This window comes from Fistularia commersonii, chromosome 10 (genome assembly GCF_037954325.1).
Source record: "Fistularia commersonii isolate RoL2024-O1a breed Wild chromosome 10, RoL_Fcom_v1.0, whole genome shotgun sequence".
Lineage (NCBI taxonomy): Eukaryota > Metazoa > Chordata > Actinopteri > Syngnathiformes > Fistulariidae > Fistularia > Fistularia commersonii.
This window is the reverse complement of record NC_141293.1, coordinates 15,618,708-15,643,470: the sequence shown is the minus strand read 5'-3', so window position 1 is coordinate 15,643,470 and position 24,763 is coordinate 15,618,708. Positions and strand designations below refer to the sequence as shown.

At 42.1% G+C, this 24,763-nt stretch overlaps 3 protein-coding genes across 9 annotated transcripts in view; 2 read left to right on the top strand and 1 right to left on the bottom strand.

Moving 5' to 3' along the window:
• cadm4 (cell adhesion molecule 4) overlaps positions 1 to 8,300 on the top strand; it is a 170,061-nt gene extending 161,761 nt beyond the window's left edge. For 2 of the 7 annotated variants that reach the window (XM_086154037.1, XM_086154035.1), the window contains exons 7-9: positions 4,058 to 4,186; positions 5,451 to 5,527; positions 5,662 to 7,606. In XM_086154037.1, coding sequence (XP_086010163.1) covers positions 4,058 to 4,186; positions 5,451 to 5,491 — 170 coding nt within the window. In that variant the 3' untranslated portion in view covers positions 5,492 to 5,527; positions 5,662 to 7,606. Of the gene's footprint in view, positions 1 to 510; positions 622 to 4,057; positions 4,187 to 5,450; positions 5,528 to 5,661 lie in introns of all 7 variants that reach the window. The other 5 variants (XM_086154031.1, XM_086154030.1, XM_086154034.1 and 2 more) reach the window with 3 other exon arrangements.
• A 3,338-nt stretch (positions 8,301 to 11,638) lies between these two features.
• LOC147230594 (uncharacterized) lies at positions 11,639 to 13,422 on the bottom strand. Its single transcript, XM_086154459.1, has 2 exons — positions 13,049 to 13,422; positions 11,639 to 12,401 (listed from the first exon to the last, which is right to left on the bottom strand). Exons 1-2 carry the CDS (start codon positions 13,420 to 13,422, stop codon positions 11,639 to 11,641), a joined length of 1,137 nt encoding a protein of 378 aa, XP_086010585.1.
• A 4,291-nt stretch (positions 13,423 to 17,713) lies between these two features.
• rps19 (ribosomal protein S19) lies at positions 17,714 to 22,960 on the top strand. Its single transcript, XM_086154020.1, has 6 exons — positions 17,714 to 17,750; positions 18,479 to 18,549; positions 18,678 to 18,778; positions 19,535 to 19,718; positions 20,767 to 20,821; positions 22,906 to 22,960. Exons 2-6 carry the CDS (start codon positions 18,479 to 18,481, stop codon positions 22,933 to 22,935), a joined length of 441 nt encoding a protein of 146 aa, XP_086010146.1. The 5' UTR covers positions 17,714 to 17,750; the 3' UTR covers positions 22,936 to 22,960.
• Positions 22,961 to 24,763: the final 1,803 nt, after the last annotated feature.

Here is a 24,763-nt window from a genome sequence, read left to right as displayed (position 1 = left end):
TTCATGTTAGATTTCCACATCTTTACATAAGGATGACTTAAAATGCCTGGAACAACTGTAAATTAGGACAAATTCAAAAGCTAGACATAATCAAAATATTATAATAATATTTATAATACTGTATATATACATATATATATATATATATATATATAATATTTTATAATACAACATCTGAAGGAAGTTCTTGGAAGAAATAATGATTTTCTTTTTTTTTATTATTAACATTTTTCTCATTGTTTGGGGGATCCATATATTCACCTGAGTCTATTTGAATGTGATGTATGTCTGCATTGTGAAAGACTAAAAACAGAAAAGGAAAAAGAACTGCTTTCTCCATTTTCATTTTCCTCCATACATTTCCCTCCTTCTCAAATATCCAATAATACCTGAGGAGAAGGTAAGTCATCCTAAACCATGTTTTTAATTCCACAACTTCAAACGCTCCTTCTGTTGTAGATAATAGTCTCTATGTATGTTTGTATGTTTGTCACCCCCGTCTGTCGGTAGAAAATGTGTCAATCACCACAATGGCCCCTCCCACTCCTACCATCCAACCAATCACCTCCTACCTCACCACCCCCACCCTCCTAACACGCAGCATTCCTCCAAACCATGAAGGTAAGGAACACTTTCATTCTGCCTCCAACTCTACACGCCCTTCATTGTTCTCCTTTGGTGTCTTCCTCTCTCTCAGTAATCTGATGGCTCTCAGGTGGCCGCCCCCCCCCTTCCACACACACACACACAGACACACACACACACTCAAACCTGCACACACACACAAATGAGTTTGTTCTGCTGCAACCTTCCCCTATCCTGCTTCTCGGCTGGCGTGCAGATGCTTGGGTATGCACCACGCACAACCTCCCACTCCTGCTCTCCCTTCTTATCACTGCCCACACACTTTGCCCTGTCAGCGTTTGCGTGTGCATTTGTGTGTGTGTGTGTGTGTGTGTGTGTGTATTGGTGTGTGTATACAGACTGGTTCTGTGGGTGCTGCTAATGAATGCATGCAGTTTACGGAAGCAAGGGGACAGACAGCCTCTTGATGACTAAAGATGACCCCTGGAGGTCGAGGTCACAGCTACAGGATAGCGTTTGTAAACACACACTCACACATATGTGCATAAATGTGCACACACACATGCAGAGAGAGGGTAGGGAGGCCAATAAAAAGACAGAAAAATCACAGATCCAGGTGGTTGTCTAATCATATTATCCCAGAAGAGTGTGACAGGAGAAGAAAGAGGCAGCTTGGCACCTGAGTGTGTGTGTATGTGTGTGTGTTCGCGCATGTATTTTTTCACATTTCACTCTCTTTTTATCTCAGTCTCACACAAACGCGCACACACACCTTCGCAATGCCTCTCGTTCCTGTGTTGCTCAAAGACGGCGAAGAGGTGGATGTTGTTGCGCAGGTAAAGGTCGTCGTTCCTCTTGAAACACACTTTAAATCAGCAGCTGCTCGTCTGTTGTTTTTTGACACTATGTGTGTGTGTGTGTGTGTGTGTGTGTGTGTGTGTGTGTGTGTGTGTGTGTGTGTGTGTGTGTGAGGGGGGTGGCGCAAAACAGACTATATGTCAACTACTAAGACTTTGTGTAAACACCTGCAAGCAGGGGTCTGAGCTCCTTTCAGTCTGAGTGGAATCACCCAGCATCACTACAAAAGTGTGTATGTGTGTATTTGTGTATGCGCTATATTTTTTTAATCTAAATTAAATCTTAAAAGCAGTTTAATTTAATTCATAGATATATTTTTTGAAGTTTTGCGATAAGCCCTTACTAGTACAAGTATTTTTAGTTTTAATAGTTTCCACCTGATTTTTTTTTGTTTTTTTGTTTCGTTGTTTTAAAACCTCAATGATTTGCCACATAATCTCTCTCTAAATTTGTTTTAAGAAAATTTGAGGATTTAATTCAATTCCTGCTCACTTTATAATCCTTTATCTTGTGTTACAGAACATTTTTGCATAATTTTCTTCACTTGATTTTTAGGGGGGGCAAATTCTTCTTGCTCTTCTGGCTCATTTTCACAATCGCTTTCCTTTATTCGGTGTGCCATTTTATTGCAAATGCTAAGTATAGCTTCTGCTACTTTTTTTTTTTTTTTTTCACTTTTTTGACCCCATGATCTCAAAACTCCTTTCAGCTGCTCCTTTTAGGGGTCACCGCAGTGAAACAACCTCCTCCGTCTAACCCTTTTCACCAACTAAATTTTGTGTCTTCTATTACTACATCCATAAATCTTCAAATTTGCGAAAGAGCATGTTGAGTTCTTGAAGTTCTTGCCAAAGAGGTGCTGCTGGCTGCTCTCCTTGGGTATCCAGGTCGGCCTCTGTCCGCCTCCGTGTCTCGACTCCATCAAAAATTCATGTGAAGGTGCAGCAGCTGCATCGATAACTCTGTCCCTCCTCCCTCCTGCTGGAATCACCGGATCTACTCTTTGCCCGTCAATTAGTCTAATTACCAAAGTCCACACATGCCTTGCAGGTTTGTTTGTTTGTTGTTGCACAGATTTATCTCTACATCCGCCTCCCTCCAACCTGTCAACCCCCCTCCCAACCCTTGCACACACACACACACACGCACCTGCACATACATATACACAACCCTCATCCACCTACTTGCTGGTTTCTTGTTGGCCAGCAGTACGAGCGAAACAGCTTCGACTCCAGCTGGGGAGGTGAAAAAAGTGTGTTTGATGTGTGTGTGTGTGTGTGTGTGTGTGTGTGTGTGTGTGTGTGTGTGTGTTTGAAGATACTTACTGGGTGGTGCTACACGTGAGACGTGTTGGGGGTCTGATTCTCACAAATGAAACCAAAATAAGCAAAAAGAACATAAACTTTAAGAAAATGTGTATATACGTGCAGCACATAAAAGTATATGATTATATGTATATACACATATAAAGAGAGAGAATTTTTGCAGAAATATTACTTTAAAAAGTGCCTTCAGATCAGCATAGTATTAAACAGATTTGCTAAAATTAATCCTGAAAGTTATTGACCGCCCTAAAATGAAAAAAAAAGACAATTTTTGGAAAAAAAACAAAAAACAAAAACAAAATAATAATCATAAAATAGTACTATTAGCATAAGACTAGCTCAAATGAAGTCCAAAGTTAAAGTCTTATGTGACTTTGATTAAATTCCATAATAAATAAAAATATAAATGAATAAGAAATTAAGGGTTTATTATTACAGAAATCAGTGGAAATGGATAAAAATAAGTCAACATTAATCAGAAAGACTGGCATTGGCAATTTTTTTTTGGAATAGAGTTACCAAACTGAGAAAAAGAGCAAGACAGACAGAGTTTGTGTTAATAAATCGTTGTGGGAAGTCAGAGGACCAGCTGAAATGGTCGATTAATATGTTAACCTGTGAAATGATCAAAAAAAAAAAAAAAAAATATGTATATATATATATATATAAAACAGCTGGAAGTAGCTGATATTTATTATACATCTCTTAGGTAATAAGTCAAGTGAAAATATATCAAACATGGTGCCTCGCCTCTGGAGACAAAATGTATTTTAATGAGCTTGTTGTTTTTCTTTGATTCTTTTCGATTTTTTTGTTTGTGGATTTATTTTGATATTCTTTCACAGATTACAAAGATTTTTATCCAGAAGTTTATATATTTTTATTTGTTAGGCTAGCATCAGAGACTTAGCTTAACAGCATAACTATATATGTTTACTTTTATACCCAAATGTCTATACTTTAAGAAAATCTCAAGAAAGAAAATTCTAACTAATAACTAATCATCTCTTTGTATGAATATTTTGCTGTTATTGAAAACACCATTTATTGACCCTGTACATTCTGACTTTATATCAATGTAATTTCACCTGCTTTTCAAATTGACTTCACTATCTACTGCACTTCAGCAGCAATGCTAATTTTTATTTTCACATTTTCAACAGAAATGTCAATTTTTTCTTGATAAGTACACTAACTATACTGCGTGTGTGTGTGTGCATATGTGTGTGTGTGTGTGTGTGTGTGTGTGTGTGTGTGTGTGTGTGTGTGTGTTGCCATCTCCTCCTCAGATCCCGGAGCAGTGGTGGAGACTCACAGTGCAGTACCGTACGCCGTGATAGGAGGCGTCCTCGCACTGCTGGTTTTCACCGTCATCTGCGTTCTTATCGTCACCATCTGGTGCTCCGTTCGCCAGAAAGGTAAACTCGCTTTTCAATTATCATTTTTAAGTTATTTTTTTAGCAGTTAGATTACTCTCAAACTGTGATCATGTTTATTTATTTTAGTTTATTGCACAGACACGGTGTGTGATCGGTACATTGCATTAGCTTGAAGCTATTTATTTTATTTCTATAAGCTATTTTGCAGTCATAGTCCCTATGCAGAGGGTAGGTGGTGGCTGAAAATGATAATTGTGTAAATCTGTAAACATTGTTGAATAATACAAATGAATTATTAGTGGATTATATTTGGCTTATGTTGGATTGTATATATAATTAATTCACTGTGTTCATTTTATACCATAGTGTGACCCAAAATCTACAGCTAGCTATATTATTAAAGAAAATAAAAAAGTTTATCGGCACTGAGTCCTAGGGGTCTATTCTGCTCATGCCGACCGAAACGGGCGCGGACGCTGTCATATTTTGATGTGAGGTGACGGCAAAAACCTGGCAACGTGGCTCCAGCGAGGAGTTAGCGTTTATGCTAAAAAAAAAAAAAAAAAAACCCTAACGAGCGGGAAGTACAACATCAGACTGTCTCCTGCTGTGTTCTTACCACGCGATAAAAAAAAAAACCCTCTGGCGCCAGCATTCACACATGGACGGGGAAAAGAATTGGCTGGATGTAGCGGTCGTCCACCGGCCAGCGTCGACGACCTTGGCCGGGGAAGCAGATGACGGGGCGGGAAACGCAGGTGTCGGCTCTGTGTTTTATGAGCGTATGTTAGTGTATCAAGGCTCATCCATTAACAGGAGCCTCCCTATCTTTTTAAGTGCCCTCTCGCTGGCAGCCTCCACCCGCGAAGCACCGCTGCCAAGAAATGATCAGGGAACGCCGGAGCGCGGCGACCGGCCATCACTTACCCGCCGTCACCGGACAAGCTGTCATTCAGCGTTCTCCACCAATCAGAGCGGCGTCGGCGGCCGTTATGACCAATCGGGGTAGAGATAGGAGCGATTAAGAGCCAGGAGCGGCTCCAAACGAGAGCCCCCCCCCGCCCCCTGACTGCGGTGACGGTTCTTGCTCCCCGATGACCCGCGGCGCGCCGAATCATCAATCACACACACCCGCAGGGCCGTCCGAGTGTGTTTGACGGCTTTTTTTGAGCGATGCAAACCGTGCCATTGTTCTCTCTCACCTGACCTTCCTCTCACCGTTTCTACCCGTCTTTTCTCCTCTCTCTTTAACAACCCCCTCCCCTCCGCGCATCCATCCCACACCTTTAATTTCCGCCGGCAGGCTCATATCGCACCCGAGAGCCAATCCTTGCTTGGTACTGACCTAACAATCAGTTAACCAATGAATTAATCTGTCAGGTGCGGTTCTTAATAATATCAGCTCTGATTGGGTTTGATAATGCTGCATGGCGCCGCAGTGTCGCTTCGCCACCTAACCGTCCATCCCCGATCTCCCTCTTGCTCTCTCTCTCTCTGTCATCCTTCCCACCCAGGTTCCTATCTCACCCACGAGGCCAGCGGGTTGGATGAACACGGCGAGGTGCAGGAAGCCTTCCTCAACGGGAACGACGCCACCCAGGGCAAGAAAGAGTACCTACTGTAGCCCGTCCCCCACCCTCAACCCCCACCTGTCCTTCTGACCTCATCCCCATGCCGCCCCTTCCTGCCCCTTCTCCCTATCTTAGATGAAGAACACACACACACACACACACATATACACACACTCACGCAGACACGCACTTGCATCGACACAACACGCCTTCTGATAACGACTGTATACAGAAACTGCACACGCCATTCCATGTTTCCCTCACACACACACACATACATACACACACACACGCGCGACCAGGCGGAGGTAAAGAGAGCCTATAGTCCTACCAGCCATTACTGACTGTGCCATAAACTGTAAGTATATCTGAATATACTTAAACCGGAGCCACGCAGAAAGGGGGGGAGGTGAATGTAAACATAAATAAAGTGATGCCATAGTTACTATAGCCTGGGGGCGCGGGGGGGGGGGCACGGATTTCTTTGACAAATCCCCGTTGCAATATTTTCACCTCAATTTTCGCTTTTGAAATGAAAACGAAAAAAAAAAAATCCTCCCCGCTGGAAAGTCGCATTGAATTCGGCTTTTTCTTCCACGCTGGGTAGCCGAGATCACCCCATCCACATCGCAGAAACGTTCCCAGTTTCCCGATTCAAGCTGAAGCCCTCCTCTCACTTTCTTTTTTTTTTTCTTTCCAAACAAAAAATTGCTCCCATAAACAGCTGGAGAGCCTTTAGACCCATTAATGACCGAGCCATAAAATGTAAGTATACACTGAAACTGAAGGGGCGTGAATACAGACAGTAACAATATGATGCCATTATTATTTAGATGGAGGGAGGAAGAAGGGAACTGGGCACTTTGTGTGCGCGGCAACCAAAGTGGTTGGGGGCAAATGACTGCTATAATTCCGCATCCAATGGAAAAGAACATGTATTTCACTAAACTCAATCATCAAGAGACGGAAATGGAAGCAGAGGGTGGCGGTTGTGGTGGAGAGGGGGTTGGTGAGGCGTCACTGATTGCGGGTTTACGTCCGACAGGTTGCCGGAAACAGTGCGGGATTCTTTTTATTTTTCTTATTATTCTGCTGACCCGCGTGATTTGGCTGCACTGCCCCAGTACAGCGCTGGTTATTTCAGCGGCCTGACTCACCTGTCGGTCATCTTCGAGCAGCTGCGCATCCGGAGACAGATTTTTATCGTTGTTTTTTTTCCTCCCCTTTGCGAGATGCCATGTATGACGCCCGGGAACGGCCACCTTCTCTGGGAGTGTCGCGGCTTATGATTGTGCCGATTTGCCATAATTTTCGGACTATTGAGCGCGCCTAAATATAAGCCGCACCCGCTAAATTTGAAAAGAAAAAATTAATTGTAAATATGTAGGCCGCAATTATCCATTTTTAACATGAGATACTATTTCTTTTAATTAAATACAAACCATAAATGCTTTTTTTTTTTCCAAACAGTGCCTGCGACACATCTAGTTAAAAAAAAAAACAATAGCCTACCAGGAAAAGTCACTATGTTTATCTTTATCCTGCGCACTAAACCCACCACTAAACCCTTCAGTGTTGGTCACAAACTTCCTTCGTTGTTACATGTCAACGTCACTTGTGTAGTGGGGCTGCACGCCTAAATTTGTGCAGCCGGATCATGTATTGTCCGCTTTTTAAGATTTTCCAGCGATCATGTGACTCCCAGAGTATCTCAGGTGACCAGGATGAAATACACAAGCAAAAAAATATCATTAACCCGAGGACCCAAAACTCAGTCCGGCACTTTCTTCATTGCCATCAGATATATTTGAGATTTTTTTCGACAGCGGGTGCAACACGGCATCATGTTGAGGGGTTGGAAAAATTAATAAATGACACAAAAAAAAAATTACAGGGCGTGGGTCGACCCCGGAACCGCTCGATGCAAGAAAAACTATTTTTTTCTTTTTCCCAAGCGCCGACGTAGAACCGCTGTAACTGCAGCACTATAGCTTTTTTTTTTTTTCGCTCCGACTGCAGTACTGAGGCAAAGGTGCTTCTCGTCTCCCGGTTTTGAATTTGCCCTTCATCTCCGTTCACCTTTTCTTTTTTTTTCTTTTTTTTTTACCGTCCTCTCCCTTCGCCCGCCCTCCTACACCCCCCTTCCTCTATCTGCTCCTCCTTTGTTTGGCTCCCGGTGAAAGGATTAGTGTCGGGGCTGCGTTTTCTGACAGAGAAGAAAGGAATATGACTTGCTAAGACATTAAAGAAACGCCTAATTTTTCCCTTTTTTCGAATGTCATTAAAAGGATAAAGAGGTTTTAAAAGTCTTAATAGGGAGGGCGAGGAGAGCAAGGTTGTGTTTTTTTTTCCCTTCTGGTGAAAGCTACCACACACACACACACACACACACACACACACACAAACATGCACTAGGCCGCCTCCACTCACACATACACACACACATACACATAACACATCCATACGTATGGTAAAACATGTCAACTGAGCAAGTCTACATATCTCGGAATTCCTTATTTGTATAAAATAAAAATATAAAAAATGAACAAGTGCATAAATTAAATGAAACTTTTAAGAAATAAGAATACTGTTTACTATTGCATCGCATTATGAAGCGACTATACTAACACAGAATATTAGCCTATAGAGTTGCGAAGCCGAACAAACTACTGTCCAGTGATCTTTAAAGAAAATATATAAAAAAGAACAAAAAAAAAGATTTGTCTTTATGAGAAACCAGAGGTCTTATTGATTTTTTTTATTAATTATTATTATTTGTCAGTTATGATCGTTGTTACTGTTATTATTATTGCCGTTGTTATTATTACAATTGTAAATGTTAAAGAAATGTACACTTCTCATGGTTTGCTTTGGGTTCCACTGTAGAGATATTGCTGTCTTTTTTCCACACTTTTACCCCCTTTGCCTTCTTCCCACCCCCCGATACTTCTCTCTTCGTCTCCTGTGCCCAGTCGTCTCTTCTTCTCTCCTGTCTCTCGCCGTTTCTTTTAGAGTCCACGTGTCACTGTTGATATATAGCTAACTATTTCTTTATAGGGGAAAGAAACAAAGCACGACAAAATAAAAAAAAAGTGACTGAAAATAACAGGGGATCAGACCGGTTGTTGTTGTTTTTGTTTTTTGTTTTTTCTTATGTGTGCTTTCCGTGTAATTAGCGCCTGCTTTTTTTAAATCTTGAGGAAAAAGAGCGTGGGGGAGATAGAGCATGTGATTAGATCAATGGGGAATAGAGGTAGGAAGATAGAGATCAAGGCAGAGCCAGTTATAACTGGCAGCTCATTCAGAATACAGAGTAAACAAAACAGAACGTTCTGCAGCGCCGCTAATGAATCATAAGAAAAGATAGCGGGGAATAAAGGCTGACAGAAGGGTTGAGTCAGATGCGCGGGGAAAAATATGACTCTGCCATTAACTTCCACCCAATCAATACCCGATTCTGTCGAGAAGTACTCAACATGTCCATCTGCGCTCGGGGCTAGATTTGAAAGCTGCCGGAGGTCGCCGGGTGATAGATCGATGTGTTTCTCTTCCATTGATGGCAAAGCTCGACGGCAACCCGTCATAAAGACAGATTGTCAAACGGCAATCAAAGTAATGGACTCGCCGGGCGCCACTAGCCGGAGTCGACGCTCCCTACCGACCCATTCGGGAAGGCGACGCCTTCTGCCTCGGGTTTATCGAGATGCCAAAAGGTAGGCGGGAAGCTCCCGCTATTGGAGCCGGCGGAAGGCTAATGATTGATGGTTAATAAAAGTAGGAATATTCGTGAAGAAGCGTGCTCTTCAAACAGTCATTTCGTCCGTGAGATCCAGAGCACTCAGGCCTGATTGGGTTCGTTTTCCCGACTTTGTTTTTTTTTTTTCAGCTAAAATACAACTGCGCGTGATTGACGCAACACCAACAACTGGAAAACTCTAGCAAGCTACCGCGTCACCTGATTAACCTCCAACTTATTTACATAAAATTTCAATTTTTTTCACAATGTCGTATGCGTTCGCCTAATCTGTCGTTGCTATTCCGAAGCGGCATTGTCGGACTGTTTAATCCTGTTTTTTGATAAACATGTTATTTAACATGACACATGAAGAGAGATAAAGTCAATTTCCTATTTTGTTTTATTATCAGACACAAATTGTGCAGGTTTATTTATGTTTTATCAGTTTGAACTTTTTAATCATTTTTCAGCAGTTGGAAAATGCTTTGCGGAAATGTCCAAACTGTAATATCTCTTTCTCTGAACCTGCAGCAGAGAAAAAAAACAGCAAAGAATACTTAATATATTAAAGATAGATATATGTTTTGCATTTTTATTATTATTATTATTTTCTATTATGATTTATTTATTTGTTTATTATTTATTTATTATTTTTTATCTGTAATATCTCTTTCTCTGAACCTGCAGCAGAGAAAAAAAAAACAACAAAGAATACTTAATATATTAAAGATAAATATATGTTTTTCATTTTTATTATTATTTTTTTTATTATTATTCATTTATTTGTTTATTATTTATTTATTATTTTTTTTATCTATCATTTTTTTTATAAGGTAGATCATTTTAATTGTCATTTCTAAGCTGCTTGCAAGCAGAAAATGCGGGGGCACCCTTGGGTTGGCGCTTCGTCCAGAAGATCCCTGGTTCGACTCTTGCACATTCTCCTCCGGGATCCCCCCCGAAAATCCAAAAACACGCAGTCGGCCAATTTGAGGCCTAGACATTGCCCAGACATTTCAATAAGAGAGTGATTGGTGGTTTGTCTCTCCATGTGGCCCTGCAATCGACCGCCGACCTGTCCATTGTGAGCCCGGCCTCTCTTGGATAGACTCCAGTGCAGGATAAGCGGTATGGATAATGAATGAATGAATGACTCTTCGATTAACCCCTGTAGCGGTTTGTGAAGCTACTTTTATAATCAGGATCCGGCCATGGTTCGTCGCCCACCTCCACCGCGTTTCATTTCCACGGCTTCCAGCTAAAGGCGACAGCCCATCCAAACACAAGTGCCACATTCACGCCGCCAACAGATCGGATTAAACGCACACGCTGGGATCGGCACGCGCGCATTATCGCCGGTCTCGGCACCTTGACCCTTGGTAGGCGCGGGGGAGTGTGCAAAGTGGCGACAAAGTACGAAGCGATCGATAGAGGCGGCCGACTGTGTCGAGGCCCGGCATAATCAGCTCCTGGACAGACGGAACGATTGAACAGGCGCCAGCAGCAGCAGCGCCCTGTGGGAAGGAGGGACTATTTTCCCCCTCCTTTGCCAGATTTTTGCGTCGATACGCTCCGGCTGGGGATTCTACCCCCGCCATGATGGAAGAAAACGGAGAGAAGCTCGGGACAAAACACGAAATCAGTAAGGTTTTTTTTTTTTTTTTTTTTCCCTTTTGCGTAAACACGGTTCAAGATGAACAATCCAATTAGAGTGCGCAAGAACCCTTTTTATTACAAGACAGCCTCACATTGTATTTACAGGTTTAATCAAAACACCCATGAAGAGTATGTCAAAAGCAGGTTAATTATGTTTTCCCTGCGATGCCGCATCCTCTCTGGACCACCGTATTATTACCGCATGTTTAATTAAAGGCTGTCACTCATATATCTATATTACTGCTGGTTGGCTTTGCGTAGAGTGAAAAAAAAAAAAAAAAAAAGCCCGCAGGAAGAGCGGTCAAAAGAATGAGACATCTGTGATCGTGATAGTCGTCATCGCCGGGAGACTTCATTTTCCATGCTGACATTTGGCGCGATCCCCGTAATTAACTGGCCCATTTCCTTTTGTGGGTTGTTTGAAACATGTTAGACGTTGATTCGAAAGAAATGCGGCAACGGGAATGTGCGCATTCCTCCTCCGCCACGCCAACGGGATGCTTTTCGAAGGAGCTTTTGGCCAAGGATTCAAACTTTCGGACATTCTTTGACCTTAAGGGTGCATTTAGACGAACCCCAAGACGTCGCCCCCGCCGCCTCGCCCCGCACCTCCCCGACGCATTCCCTCCTCTCGGACGATTTTCTTGAAGGGGTGAAGAGCAGCTGAGGCGCCAGGCCATAAAGCTGGAAGAGGAACAAGGCTGCCGCGTGAGTCCAGACAGGCGGATCGGTGCCCGGAGCCAAAACCAAGAGAGCGTGGATGACATGGAGCGGCAGACATAACGCGATTAAAAGCGAGAGCGACAGAGCCAGAGGGCGGAGCCCGCTGGAGTCATGTTTGGAGCCACCTAAGGAGCTCTTCTTGGGCTTCCTGAAGAGCAGGTGAAGATAGATGGCCAGTAAGCAAAGCGATGGCAGCAGGAAAGCGGCGGTGCCGTGAACGTAAAGCAAAAAAGCGGGGCTGAAGACGGCGTCCGGGGCACAAATGCCCCAATGGCTGCCGTGAATCTCCGCGTAGGTGAAGTTACGCGTGTCCTCCGTGTAGAACTTCGACAGGAAGCCTCCGTACGGGAGATACTTCCCAATCACCTTCCGGTCGGGATGGTACTTGGAGGGACGGGTGTCGCCGGGCGGGGAATCGGTCCGGTTGCCATCCAGCCCGAGGCCAGTGCCCTGCCGGGTGTCGGGGAAATCCGAAGTAATGAACTGGGCAAAGGAGGACAAGACGGAGGCCACCCAGCAGAGGAGGATCACACACAGGCATCGCTTGCGGGTCACCACTGTTGGGTACCTGCGTGCACACACACACACACACACACACACACATACATGCACAGTGGCTTCAAATCTTATGTTGTGTTACAGGATCAAACTGACACGCTCTAAATTTTTAGCTTCAAGTAAAGGAAAAATACAAAAATGTATGTCATTTTTACTGCATAAACGTGCTTTACGGGAAAATCTTTTATTTTCTGCTTTTTTGGCATGAATTCCTGTATGACTATCAGGAAAAAAAAACTCATTTAATAATCAAGTAAATGAAAATTATATTTGTTATCCATGACTTAAAAATAGCCAGGGGCTGTGAGGGATACACTTGTTAAATGTGAGGGACGCACCAGTTAAATTCATAAGGTGTTCACCCTGGCCACAATGACAAAGGAAATGATGACACAAAAAAAAAACCACGATGAATAAATAACATGGGGTTTCACAGAGAGGCTGGTAAATAAATAAAAATACCCTTGTAGCCTTTTCATTTTTAACATCTTTAGAGATTGAGCTACAGATGTGTTGCGATCCCGGGCTTTTCTCTGTTTGGCTTTCATTGATTTTGTTTTGTTTACGACTGGGAACAGATGGAAAGCGTTGGTAGGGTCACTCTCACAAAAAAAAAAAAAAAAAAAAAAAAAAAAGAAGCTGCCCTGTGAGACTCACCTGTCGGCCAGGTGACGCTGCAGGTGACAGTCGAGCGTGAGCAGCACCAGCAGCCACATGCTAAACTGCCTGACCAGCAGGGGGCAGCACAAGAGGGTGATGCACGTGTACAGACACTGCGGAGACCTCAGGTTGAGGAGGACCGTCACGGGGATCCCCACCACGCCGCCGATGGCCCCGACCCAGCCCAGGCACAGACGGAGGCAGCAGGAAACACTCCCAGGTGGCGGCCCTGAGACCTCGGCGTGGAGGTCCGAGTGGGGGCGGCCACCCACGCCGCCGCCGCTGACCACCATACAAAGCCTCACGCTCACCACGATGACAGCCACGGAGAGCAGACACTGACAGAGGGAGAAAAGCCACAGCAGCTCCATCGTCTGAGGGAAACGGAGTAGGAGCACAAATGAATGATCTTTATTTCAATTCCATTTAATATCCTCAGCCTCTACCACCCCAAATTTTTCCAGTTATTTGTCACTTTTTAATAGCGTATTTATTTGATAGATTGTTTTCCTCGATTTTAAGGGATTATATCTCCTTTTTTAATGTAATATTCTTCCATTTTAAGTGATATCTTTTAAATATACTTTTTTATTATTTCTCACCTTTGTTTGTAATATTTTTTAAGGATTTTGTAGCTGTGTGATTTGCAAGTTTTTGTGTAATTTAATGAAAAAATTAAAAATAAAATTAGCAGAAGAAATATTAGTTTCAGCTATTTAAAAAATCTTTTTTTTTTTCGGTAATATTTGGTCATGTTTTTCAAATCACTATATCCTGTCAGGAATTCAGGCCCAAAGTAGCATCTGATAGTGTTGGGGGGGGTTAAATAAATCATCTTTAAAAAAATGCAAATACATAGCTGCAAGTGTGGAGGTTCTCGGTCATCCAGGCCATGGTGAATTCTTGTGGAAATCTTCTTGTCGTGGCAACTGGACTTGAATTTCTTCACCCCTGAGTGAAACATCTTTCAAGTCCAGTTGCCCACACAGGAAGATTTTGACAAGAATAATCCCAAATGTTGCATTGGATCCAACCAGTTTCACACTTAAATCCATTTACTTTGTTTCATCCTCTCAATTCAAATAAAGTTTTTTTTTTTGTTATTCACTTTAAAACAAACCAAAAAAAAAAGTAAAGAGATCAAAAAGTTAGTGTCATTTTATTTTTTCATGTTTTGTCCCACAGGTTGTCCAAAGTCTCCACTGGAGGCAAATAAGGTGCGAGTTATCACAGCCTGATGGAGACGGGAAGCAGGGACCAGTGTAAGGTCACGCTAAGGGCAGAGATTGGCAGGTAGATTGCAGATATTTTTATATACACCGGAGAGCTGTAAGAGTGCCCCCGGGAGTGAAAAGGTCAGGCCGGACCAGAATTGACAGGGCGGTGGGATCGCAAGCATGACTGCCATGCAAACACACCGACAGTCATTCCCGCTCTCTGTGGAAACCCCGCCAGAGAGGCCTGACGCGGTGAACGCCAGAAAATTACATTACATTTCATGCACGGCCGCAGCGCCTTCTGATAAAGTCACTTTTTCCAAAACGCAGTCAAAAATGATTGGTAAATCATTCGATTTGTTTGTCTCGAAAACAAAAGTCCGCTGTAAAGCACGGCGGATGAAAATTGAACTTTGCAGCTTTTTCCCGCCAGTATGCCGCCTGTCCGTTCCCAGTAATTAGGTTGACCTTTTGGGGTGTCTGCCGCACACAGCCCGCTCTTGCAGAGCAATCGAGTCTGCACGAAATAACTCACCGTCGGTCGGATTTGCAGCTTGACACAGTTCTCTCTCGTGTCGCGTCTCAGAGGGCCGCGACGAAAAATTGATTTACGGAGGTAAATGATGGTAGTTTGATCTGCCGGCTGTTGCTTTTCAATTGCGATTGCTCTGATGCTGTGATTCGTAGCTGTAATTAATCAATCAGAGTCTGAAAAATACTTGCTTATTCACAAGTGTGAAAAAAAAGAATGCAGTTACCTGTTTTTCCTTTTTTGTGATGGATCAGTTTGTGTTGCAGTCCCCCCCCCTCAGCCTGCCTTTCAGCTCCCCCTTTACGTCTGCTGTGGGAGAGAGGTTGGATAGTCGACAGGCTTTATGAACTCCGCTTATCCACCCAGCCTTATATCCCTCCATCCCGACTGTGCAAACACATCAATTGTGTCAACGTTGGATCACAGCTACACTTTTAGACTGATAAGCGCAAAGGCCGAATCAGGCATCACATGCACACACCAGCAAAGATTTTAGGCGAAAACGGGGATGAAAAATCACACTGATTGGGTCACAGAATGCTGTAATGACACAATTTTGCCCCGAAAAATATATACTTTTACCATTTATAACTTGATACAATAAATAAAAAAAAAAAATGTTTAACTAATCAGTAAACTAAAACAATAAATATAAAAAAATATATAAAAAATATATGAAGAAAAAAAAATATATACATTTTTTTTTCATAATATATATATGATATATATATGACTATGATATATGATAATATATATATGATTGTTATAGTTTACTGATTAGAAAATATTACCATTTTCATTTTTTCATTTGCATTTTTTAGTGTAAAAATGGGCAATCTAGTGATTACATTTTGCCGATACCAGTCTCACTGGACATTTGATTGACAATAAAACGGCTTTTGGCCATGGCATCCGGCTCCGATTTCCTCAGCTTTGAGTGTTTCATTCATTTTTAAATAAAGAGAAAATACAATAAATCTATGATATTGCCTACTAATCAGATGTATAATGAATCGCTTGGCTCAGATCAGGCTAAAACTATTCTTAAAGGGCCAGAAAGAGCAGCGAAAACAAATTGACATTTTAATTAAAATGCTTTTGTTATTAATTAGGCTGTCTGTTTTTCAATTAAAATATTAAAAACGCTGCCAAACAAACAAACCCTCTTTGGACAAAATACTTTTGGATTGTTGTTATGGGTGAATTACAGCTCCATTGTTTTAGAGACGCAAGAAAAAGAGAAGAAAATGTACCACACAGATTCAAATTGGCTTAACCCTTTCATTGCTGTGTGCAAATTTGGAAGCGCATGTCTCAACATAAAGCACTTCTCAGAGACCGCAGGGCGCGATTCCCACATGTGCACGGAGACCTTCTTATTTGCAGCTTTTGAAGATGATGGATTGGAGGCTGACATTTGACGAAGAGGTCTCTCTCAGTAAATGCAGTGAATTGAACATGACCTAGTTATATCCTTTCTCATACAGAAACCCGTGTGTATAGTCTTTTTTTATCCTTATTATTTTTTATATTTTTCGTTGAAATTTGACTAATTTATCCCACTGGGTTGATCTCAATCGCACCCACACATACACATACACACACACACACACATACACACAAGTGCAAGCATGCAGCCTTTTATTATACTCAGGTTGATTGTGGGTCTGAAACTGAGTCTGGCTGGTGTGGTTGTCATGGCGACGCCAATGCATTCCCTGTTAATGTAAGTTGAATGCATCTAAACTTCGAATAATTGAATGTTGATGAATTTCTGGTTACGTAACAGGACCCTAATGGAAGCTGACAAGTTAATCCTCGTGTGTCGTAGAGAGAAAAATAGCTATTAACATGTGTTGAATTATAACTTGTAATGAATAAAAAGCCGCTTTTGACTGAATGACGGGTACAAAATCAGCTCCTCTCTCTGATCCATGCAAGTTTACACCAATCTTTTCATTTATGTTATCAACTGGGATGTTTACTGAAACCCCTAGTGGACAGGTCTCCTTCATATGACACCAAACACCGTGCTGAGTCACAATCAACTGTTGTATCCAAACAGATTTGTCAGACAGTGCTAAAAATGAGGCTGCCATTATCTTTTAATATCTGTGTTATTTCATATGAGACCGCTCCGTCAATAATACATAATATCCCAGCAAAGAAGGGATAAATAATAAACCAACAAGCATGAGCCAACCAACAAATTAGTTGAAAAGAGAGTTTTATATGCAAATTGTTTCATTGAACTCTAGGGCTGAGTTATGGCCTGGAAAATGTGCCCACATTAAAAAAATAAAAAATCACCCGAGCATATAATGTAATACAAATCATTCTGCTATTGTCTGGCAAAGGGGCCAAGCCCCAAGCGCAGGGCACAATGAGCTCAATCAAGGGGCTCATTTCACAAACCCATACTCATAATACAAATCCAGAAAATAGATTTGGGGAAGTAATTTTGCCATGTTAAATAGGCTACTACAGCTAAATTATATTGGTTTGCAGGGAATGTGGGGACACTCGGGGGGGGGAATGTAATACACAGCCTGCTCAGGGATAATCAATGTGACGATAAACTGTGGGCCCTCAGATTGTGTGTATAATCTCTTTTCTGACTGATCTTGCATTTGAATAGTCTCAAGCATTTTCAGGAATCCAGCCGCAATGCACCTGCAAGCACTTAGGTGGACTGTGGAATTTAAAACGTAACTGCCCTTCCTTTAAAACATTGCATGATTGTATGAGCCTCCAATAATACAACAATCATCTATTTTTCATTGGAATGTAGATTTCAGTTGATAGCAACAAAATAAATAAATAGATAGATAACTAAATAAAGAAATAAATAAATAATAACCAGCTCTCGCGTGATAAGACGGGATTTGCCCGTTTTAACACGAGTTGGAAACCCCGTATCACCCTCTTCCCTTCGCTGTCCACAAGCAGGGTAAGGCGCTAGCTGTATTGCGAGTTGATATAATCCTGTTTTTCACCTTTACTTCTCTCCGTTCTAACATCAAATTGATGTCAGGTATCTTATTATGTGTCTATTAACAAAGTGGTAACGATTTACAATGGTCGTCGCCATCGCTTAATTTATTTACTGGTGCTGTACTTGAGCATCACGCTGTTAGTAATGGGGAGCTAGTAATGGCTGCTCCCATGCTCCCTGGCTGAGGCCTGCTAGCCGCCGGCTAGCTTTCATAAAACTTACATTGTTCGTTGTCACGTCATGTTACATGTAAATGGCGCTACACTTTTGAATTCGGTGGTGTCTTAAAAGTAGTCATGCTTTTATTCGGAAAGTAATACGACGGGATTTATTCGCTTTGCAAAGAAAATCGGCGACACATGGTTAAAAGGCTAATGCTGGCTACCATATCTGCGAAAGCTTCATACATGTAGCCGTTACAGAAGTGTTTGTCAATTTGACCAATTTAAAGCCCAACGGAGTGGATTTGATGTTTTCAAACGTATTTGCAAGTTTCTGGGAAATGATTGAACCTTTGCTTTGCTGAAGTGCCAGTACTTGTCACTTGTGAATCTTGCTCGCATGTGAATCGTGCCTGTTGTGGTTCTTCTGAATCAGGCTCGATGTGTAGAGTAAACTTTTCACTCAAGCCATGAAGTCGTGTATTTTGTAAATATTTGGGGTTTTATTTTTACTTTGATCAGATGCCTGGTATCACAGTGAAAGACGTCAATCAGCAGGAGTTCGTCATTGCACTGGCGGCTTTCCTGAAGAAGTGAGTTTTTTTTCGTAGACATCTATGTGCAATCAAACTCAAAAGTTCATTGTAGATGAGATTCTCTTCTTAATCTCAGGGCAACTTGGTAGGATTTGACCCAAACAGTAATATCTGTTTCATCTTAGGTCAGGAAAGCTGAAGGTGCCTGACTGGGTGGACCTGGTCAAACTGGGAAAACACAAGGAACTGGCCCCCAGTGATGAAAACTGGTTCTACATCCGTGCTGGTTTGTATTCATTTTGCACTGTTTCCATTTTTCAAGCGTCAAGTACTTGCTGGCCCTTTACTGTTAAGTACTAGATTCTAAGTGATTTCAGTGACAAACTGTTGAGATTTCACACAGAACTTTCTAGTTGTGTCATATAATCCTCATTTAAGTGTTTGATAACTCTATTACTCCAATTTTCAAGGGGTTTGGTAATATTTCACATTGAAAATGAAGCGTTGTCATGATAGTGTTTAAAATTTGCTGTTTCCAATCAGTCTATTGGACAATCTGTCTTGATGATTTCATTTGTTGTTGCGATAATTCCATGAGTTAATGCGCCTCTAACAAATTACTGACATTTTGTAATCACGGTTATAGTCTGGTTTTGACTGCATCTGATTTTGTCATGAGTGATGTGCAGATTTTGCTCACAACAGGCTAAGAAATCAGACTGCAGCCCAATTCATTTACATGTTTTTTTGGCTAGTCTTGTTTAATGTGTACCATTGTCTAGTCTTATCTTCTTAACTTCCAATGATTAATTCACAAAAATGTCTGGATCATTAAGTCTGTGTGTATGTGTGAGGGGTGATAATATAACAAAGTAATTGTAAGTTAATATCAATATTTTGTTTCTTTCTGGTGAGCCATGTTGTAGTTATCTATCATAACTAAGGTTTTACAAGTTGAGCAAACTTCAAAGTGCTGACTTTGCACAGCCATCTTTGACACCATTATATCTTTTGGCTTAACTCATTGTCTCTGCTCCAACAGCTTCAACAGTGCGCCACCTTTACCTCCGTGGCGGAGCTGGCGTTGGCTCCATGACCAAGATTTATGGAGGTCGCAAGAGGAACGGTGTTTGCCCAGCTCATTACAGCGTGGGATCCAAGAACGTGGCCCGTAAAGTGCTCCAGGCCCTAGAGTTGCTCAAGATGATTGAGAAGGACCCCAATGGGTTAGTGTGTACCCAGTATTATCATAACTTAAATTTACTACCACAGATGCTTATTAGTTTGGATAATAGACCTAAAAAATCTACAGTGGACTGGTCATGGTAACATTTTTAATGTTCTGTGAGATGAGTTACCCCTGCCAAGTGAAGGGCGTCCCTGTGTGGTTCATTCAAAATGTCTGTGGAGGTTCTCAGTCTTTCAGGGCTTGTTCACATACTTGTCAAAATCTTCTTGTCATAGTAACTGGTTCAGTTGATAGCAGTTGGTTGACACTGGTTAACATGGACAGGAATCCAAAATGTGCTGGAAAAGCTACTTACCCTTGGTTTTTGAGGTGATGTTCCATTACATTCTCAAACACCTCACAGTATCACATGTAGGGAATTGCCTGGTCATATGTTTGTATGAACCCTTTGTGAACTAAGAATTCGGTGTTTTGGTTCCCTGTTTGCAGAAAAATCCACTGTCACTAACTGAAGTTGGCCTATGCTTTAATTCTTTATTTCAAAACTTTGCCTCTGGGGGTCTCAACTGATATTTAAGCTGCTGACATGTAGCTCACTGTTGTGCTGTGTTATTTGCACCTCTATCAACTTGCAATTTGAAAGTAACTCGCAACTTCAAGAAAGCCAGTGTTGCAAAGTATGTGACCTCCAAATCAAAATATCACATTTCTTTATTAATGGCAGAACACATCACCCAACAGAACATAAGGTGTGTTAAAGACAAATGCAAAAGTTTAATATTCCAGTTGGATAATTGGTTGATCCTTTTATAACTGTACAAAAAGATGTATTTGCAAGAACTGTCGAACACAAACTATTGTAACTGCGTTCTGGTCATGTCTTTGAATTTCAATGGCAAAGTTAAATGGTCTTTTGAATAATTTATTTCTGAAATGGGGGGGGATGGGTTAAAAAACTTTTTGATTTCGACCTTGATGCAGTATATTGGGCCTGGCCTAGATGCATTTATCTAACTGGAATGACTGTGTGAAGAGTCCTTGTAGCTCCATTTTTTGTAATTTACCCTAATTTGTGTTCCTTTCAGTGGTCGTAGACTCACTTCCCAGGGAACCAGAGATCTTGACAGGATTGCTGGCCAGGTAAGAATCCATACATTGTAACTGTTGTGCATAGTCCCCCATCTGTATTTTAGTTTTGTAATAAAAGTCGAGCAGTATGTACAGTCATATGGATGGTATCACTTGAGTTTATTTGATACCAAAGTTCTCTCTAGTTGTACAAATGCAGATATTTCCCTCAGGAATATGTGCAATGCCCTGAAATCATGAATTAGTTATAGATGTTTTCTTTAAGTGTGCTAGAATATGTAACGCTTGTATTCTCGTGTACCACCACTGCTCAAACATGGAAACGTTGCATCAAACACCTGTGATATGCATGAGGCTTCTTTGAGACAGAAATAATTGGAACTGAATAGCTACAGTTAGTGTTTATGGGCAGTATTGATGCTGATACAAACATTAATATATGTCTTGAGGTTGAAACCCTAATATGCCAAAAACATCACATTTGCTCATAGTAAGGGGATCTGGAATACAAGTGTGGTTTTGTATGTTTGTTTTTTTTTCGCTCCATCTGTTAATGATGTTACTAAGTGAAGGTGAATTGGTATCATCGTGGTTGGACATGGTGGGATGTGACTGCAGTGTAAACCTCCATGTCGCAGGTCTCAGTCCATCAAGGAATATTGCCCAGCTTCAAAATCAGAACTCAGCACTCAATGGTCTGCTGCATTTCAGACTGCTTCCATGGCTTTGCTGCGCTACTAGGATGACTGTAAAACCATGATAGGGAAAAAAAAACGTCATTCTCTGTGATGATTTAATTAGGAGTTTCGTACAAAACATGAACCGGCAGTGTTGAAGCTTTCTGAGCACGACTTGCCATATGAAAAGTCTACCATCCACTGACATAATGCAAGAAATCATTTTTAACTTTGGTTTTAGCCTTGTCTAAAAATTCAAATTCTTTGGCCTCACTTTAGGACCTTTATCAAGGTGTACCACAGAGTATTTCTTTCAGTATGTGTGATTAATTCAAGATGCAATTCATTCAGCAGAAGAACAAACCATTAAACTGCTTTGCCTCTGTATTACACATTTGTTTACTGAAGAGACTGGCTTGAATTAGCACCGTCTATGGAAGAACGGGTCACTGAGTGGCTTTCAAACTGTGTTGGTCTTTTTTTCTTTCTCCACTTTGGTTTTACAACAGCTCCTTTTGTAGTTGAATGTTGTTACTCAATGTCACCGGGGTGAGTTCTATCTGAGGTTGATGCTGCTCTCATTCCATGTGACAATTATATGCACGATAGAATGATAGGCATGGTTGACCCTGGGAAATCCCTTCATTGAGTCTTGACGACACACGGACCCACCATCAATTGAGCATGACTTTTGAAGAGATTTGTCCTTGACTAGTCTCTGTCCTCTGTGTGAGGTCCGTCTTGGATGATGTTTGTTCACCTTCACTTAATAAACAAATGGCAGTTGAGCTTAGTCAAGTCAGAAGCAGAAGCAGTGTTGTAACAATCCAAGGGTAAAGGGGGCGAACATGAGGAGGAAATTTCATGCTTGGCAACTCTGCCGTATGGCGCCGGCATTCTCCTTGTTTATCCAATGCTAATAAGCAGCAAGCAGATGAGCAGACCAGGTCCCAGCCCCCTCCCTTCGCCCCCCCCGTCCGCTGCACAAACTGGCAGGAAGCGCATTGTGGCTCCCCATCCCTCCACGAATCCCCATTGTGTGCTGTAGTTCCTGGTGGCTTTTTAGATAACTATTCTCTTGCAAGCAAAGTCATTCAATACTTTTAACAGCAGGGAGAACACAAAAAGACAGCGCTTTACAGCAAATACTTTGTCTTGTGTTCAGTCAGCCCCATTAAAACCGCATTTTGATAGAATCTTAATGCAGTGTGTCAAAATTTCATGTCTAAACTCAATAGTGTGCTGGATAATGGGAAATCTTGGAGGAAATGTAATGGAAATAAGGAACATTTAGATCTCGGCAGCTTAATTTGATCAGTTAAATAAACCACCAAAATAAAACCTCCCCTTTCAAGAAAATAGATTTAATATGAATATTATTTTAAAAAGCACAATGACAGCTTTGCTGCAGGACTTTTAAAAACGTCTGACTCTACTTTTTTTTTTTCCCTCCCACAGGTTGCAGCTGCAAACAAGAAATCTGTTTAATAAAATGTTTTTTCCAGAAATTCAATCAGGCGTTTTGTCTTTGACTGAAAATCATGTTTTACCATCTCTGACACCCAAGGCCCGATTTGCCTGTCAAATTTCCATCGTGACCCTGAAGATTCGGCTGATTTGCGTTGACTTTTCTGGTCCAAGCTACATCTCAGGTTTGCCAGTGGGCTGGGAAATAGAGCCCGGCAAGCTGTCGCTTTAAAAGTGACCATTAGCAGTCTGTGGAGCAGCGGAGGCGTCTTGTTTGATTTCTGCTCATTGGTTTTAGACAATTTGTCGTTTCATCCTGGCCACGAAAGGCCATCGCACTGCGCGCCGGCGTTGCCCCTTAATCAGTAAAAAGCCACCCATGAGCCGTGAGGGCTTCTGCCAGCATCTCCCTCACCAGCACGCCGCTCATCCCCGGTTGGCCCTGTAGAGCTCCCTTCATGTCTGACCCAACCTGGCCAGCTCAACAAGCAAATGACCACATTTCCCCCAAATAGACTTGTTAGGTCGCTGGTGAGGGACGCCAACCAATCTGGTCAATCAGGGATCCCTGATTAATGCATGTGTATAAATAGACTATTGGCAGCATTTCAACCACATGACCCACCACGGCCGCGTGAACGTACAAACCCAAGCGACTTGATCCGGAAGCGCATGATCCACGTGCGCTCTATCCCACGGCCTGAAGAGGGCGCCAAAGCCTATAGAATACCCACCTCCCCCCTTGCGCAAAAACGAATGGCGCTTGTCAAATAATGTGCACACTCTGGCATTCAACTTGTTGCCAGCGATACAAACACAAGGCTCCGCAACCGGAAGCCAGTGTTAACGGGCTGCGCTGCTACGTCCCTGTGTCCTCGCTAGTCACCGGTCCTTGTAGAAGGTGAACAGATATTATCAGTGTGCGCACACTTGTTTCTCAAACAGCAAGGTTCTACATCACCTTCCCCCAAACCAAGTCAGTTGTTCTAGAACGCCTGACCCTCCCCTTGCACCCCCTGACCTTTCTCGCCCTGTAATTCAGACCAGGAGGAGGATGAACATGTCCTTGAGTGGCGCAAAGCAAATGCGTGGAATCCGCCATCCGTCTGGGCGCAGCCGCAAGCCAACTGTTTGGACGGGTGGGGACCAACCTCATTTATGAAAACGTGTGAATGTGTAGGATGTGGGTGCGCATGCACGTCTGCTTGCACACGGCTTGAGGAACCTTCCTCACCTCCTCCGGGCTGAAAACGGCAGATAACTAAGAAGTGTTTTCTGTCCCACAAGTTGCTAAAATAGACTCACTATCTGGAGAGCTCCTACAAACGCAGCAATAATACAAAGCCCCAAACTCATGCACCCACACATGCACACACACCCTCTTTCCTGGCACATTCTGCCAGCCTTACGTCACTTACTTCCTGACCCAGTCTTTTTGACAGCAGACACGGTCGCGAGATGACGGGAACGAGCTGACTATCGCGAGACTCGGTGGCCGTCTTCGAAAATCTCACTTTCCCACATACCTTCCTGATTTCTCTCTGATTTTCATAATTTTGTTTGTGCTATACTCAAGTATAATTTCTAGATGCTTTATCTGCCAAGTTTCAGGAATTTTAGGTCACTTTTTGGACTTGGTATTTAACTTTTGATTCTTTCAGCTGCTCTACAGGGCAAATGGTAGGTCATTTTTTCAACGTGACTCCTGATTTGTTTGATTTATTTAAAACAATTCACTTCATATTGAAGAAAAGATAATTAATAGCAGGTTTTATGCATAATGAATGATAATAATCTTAACCATTTCAATTTTCCATGAATTTACCAACAGCAAACACATTATTCTGAC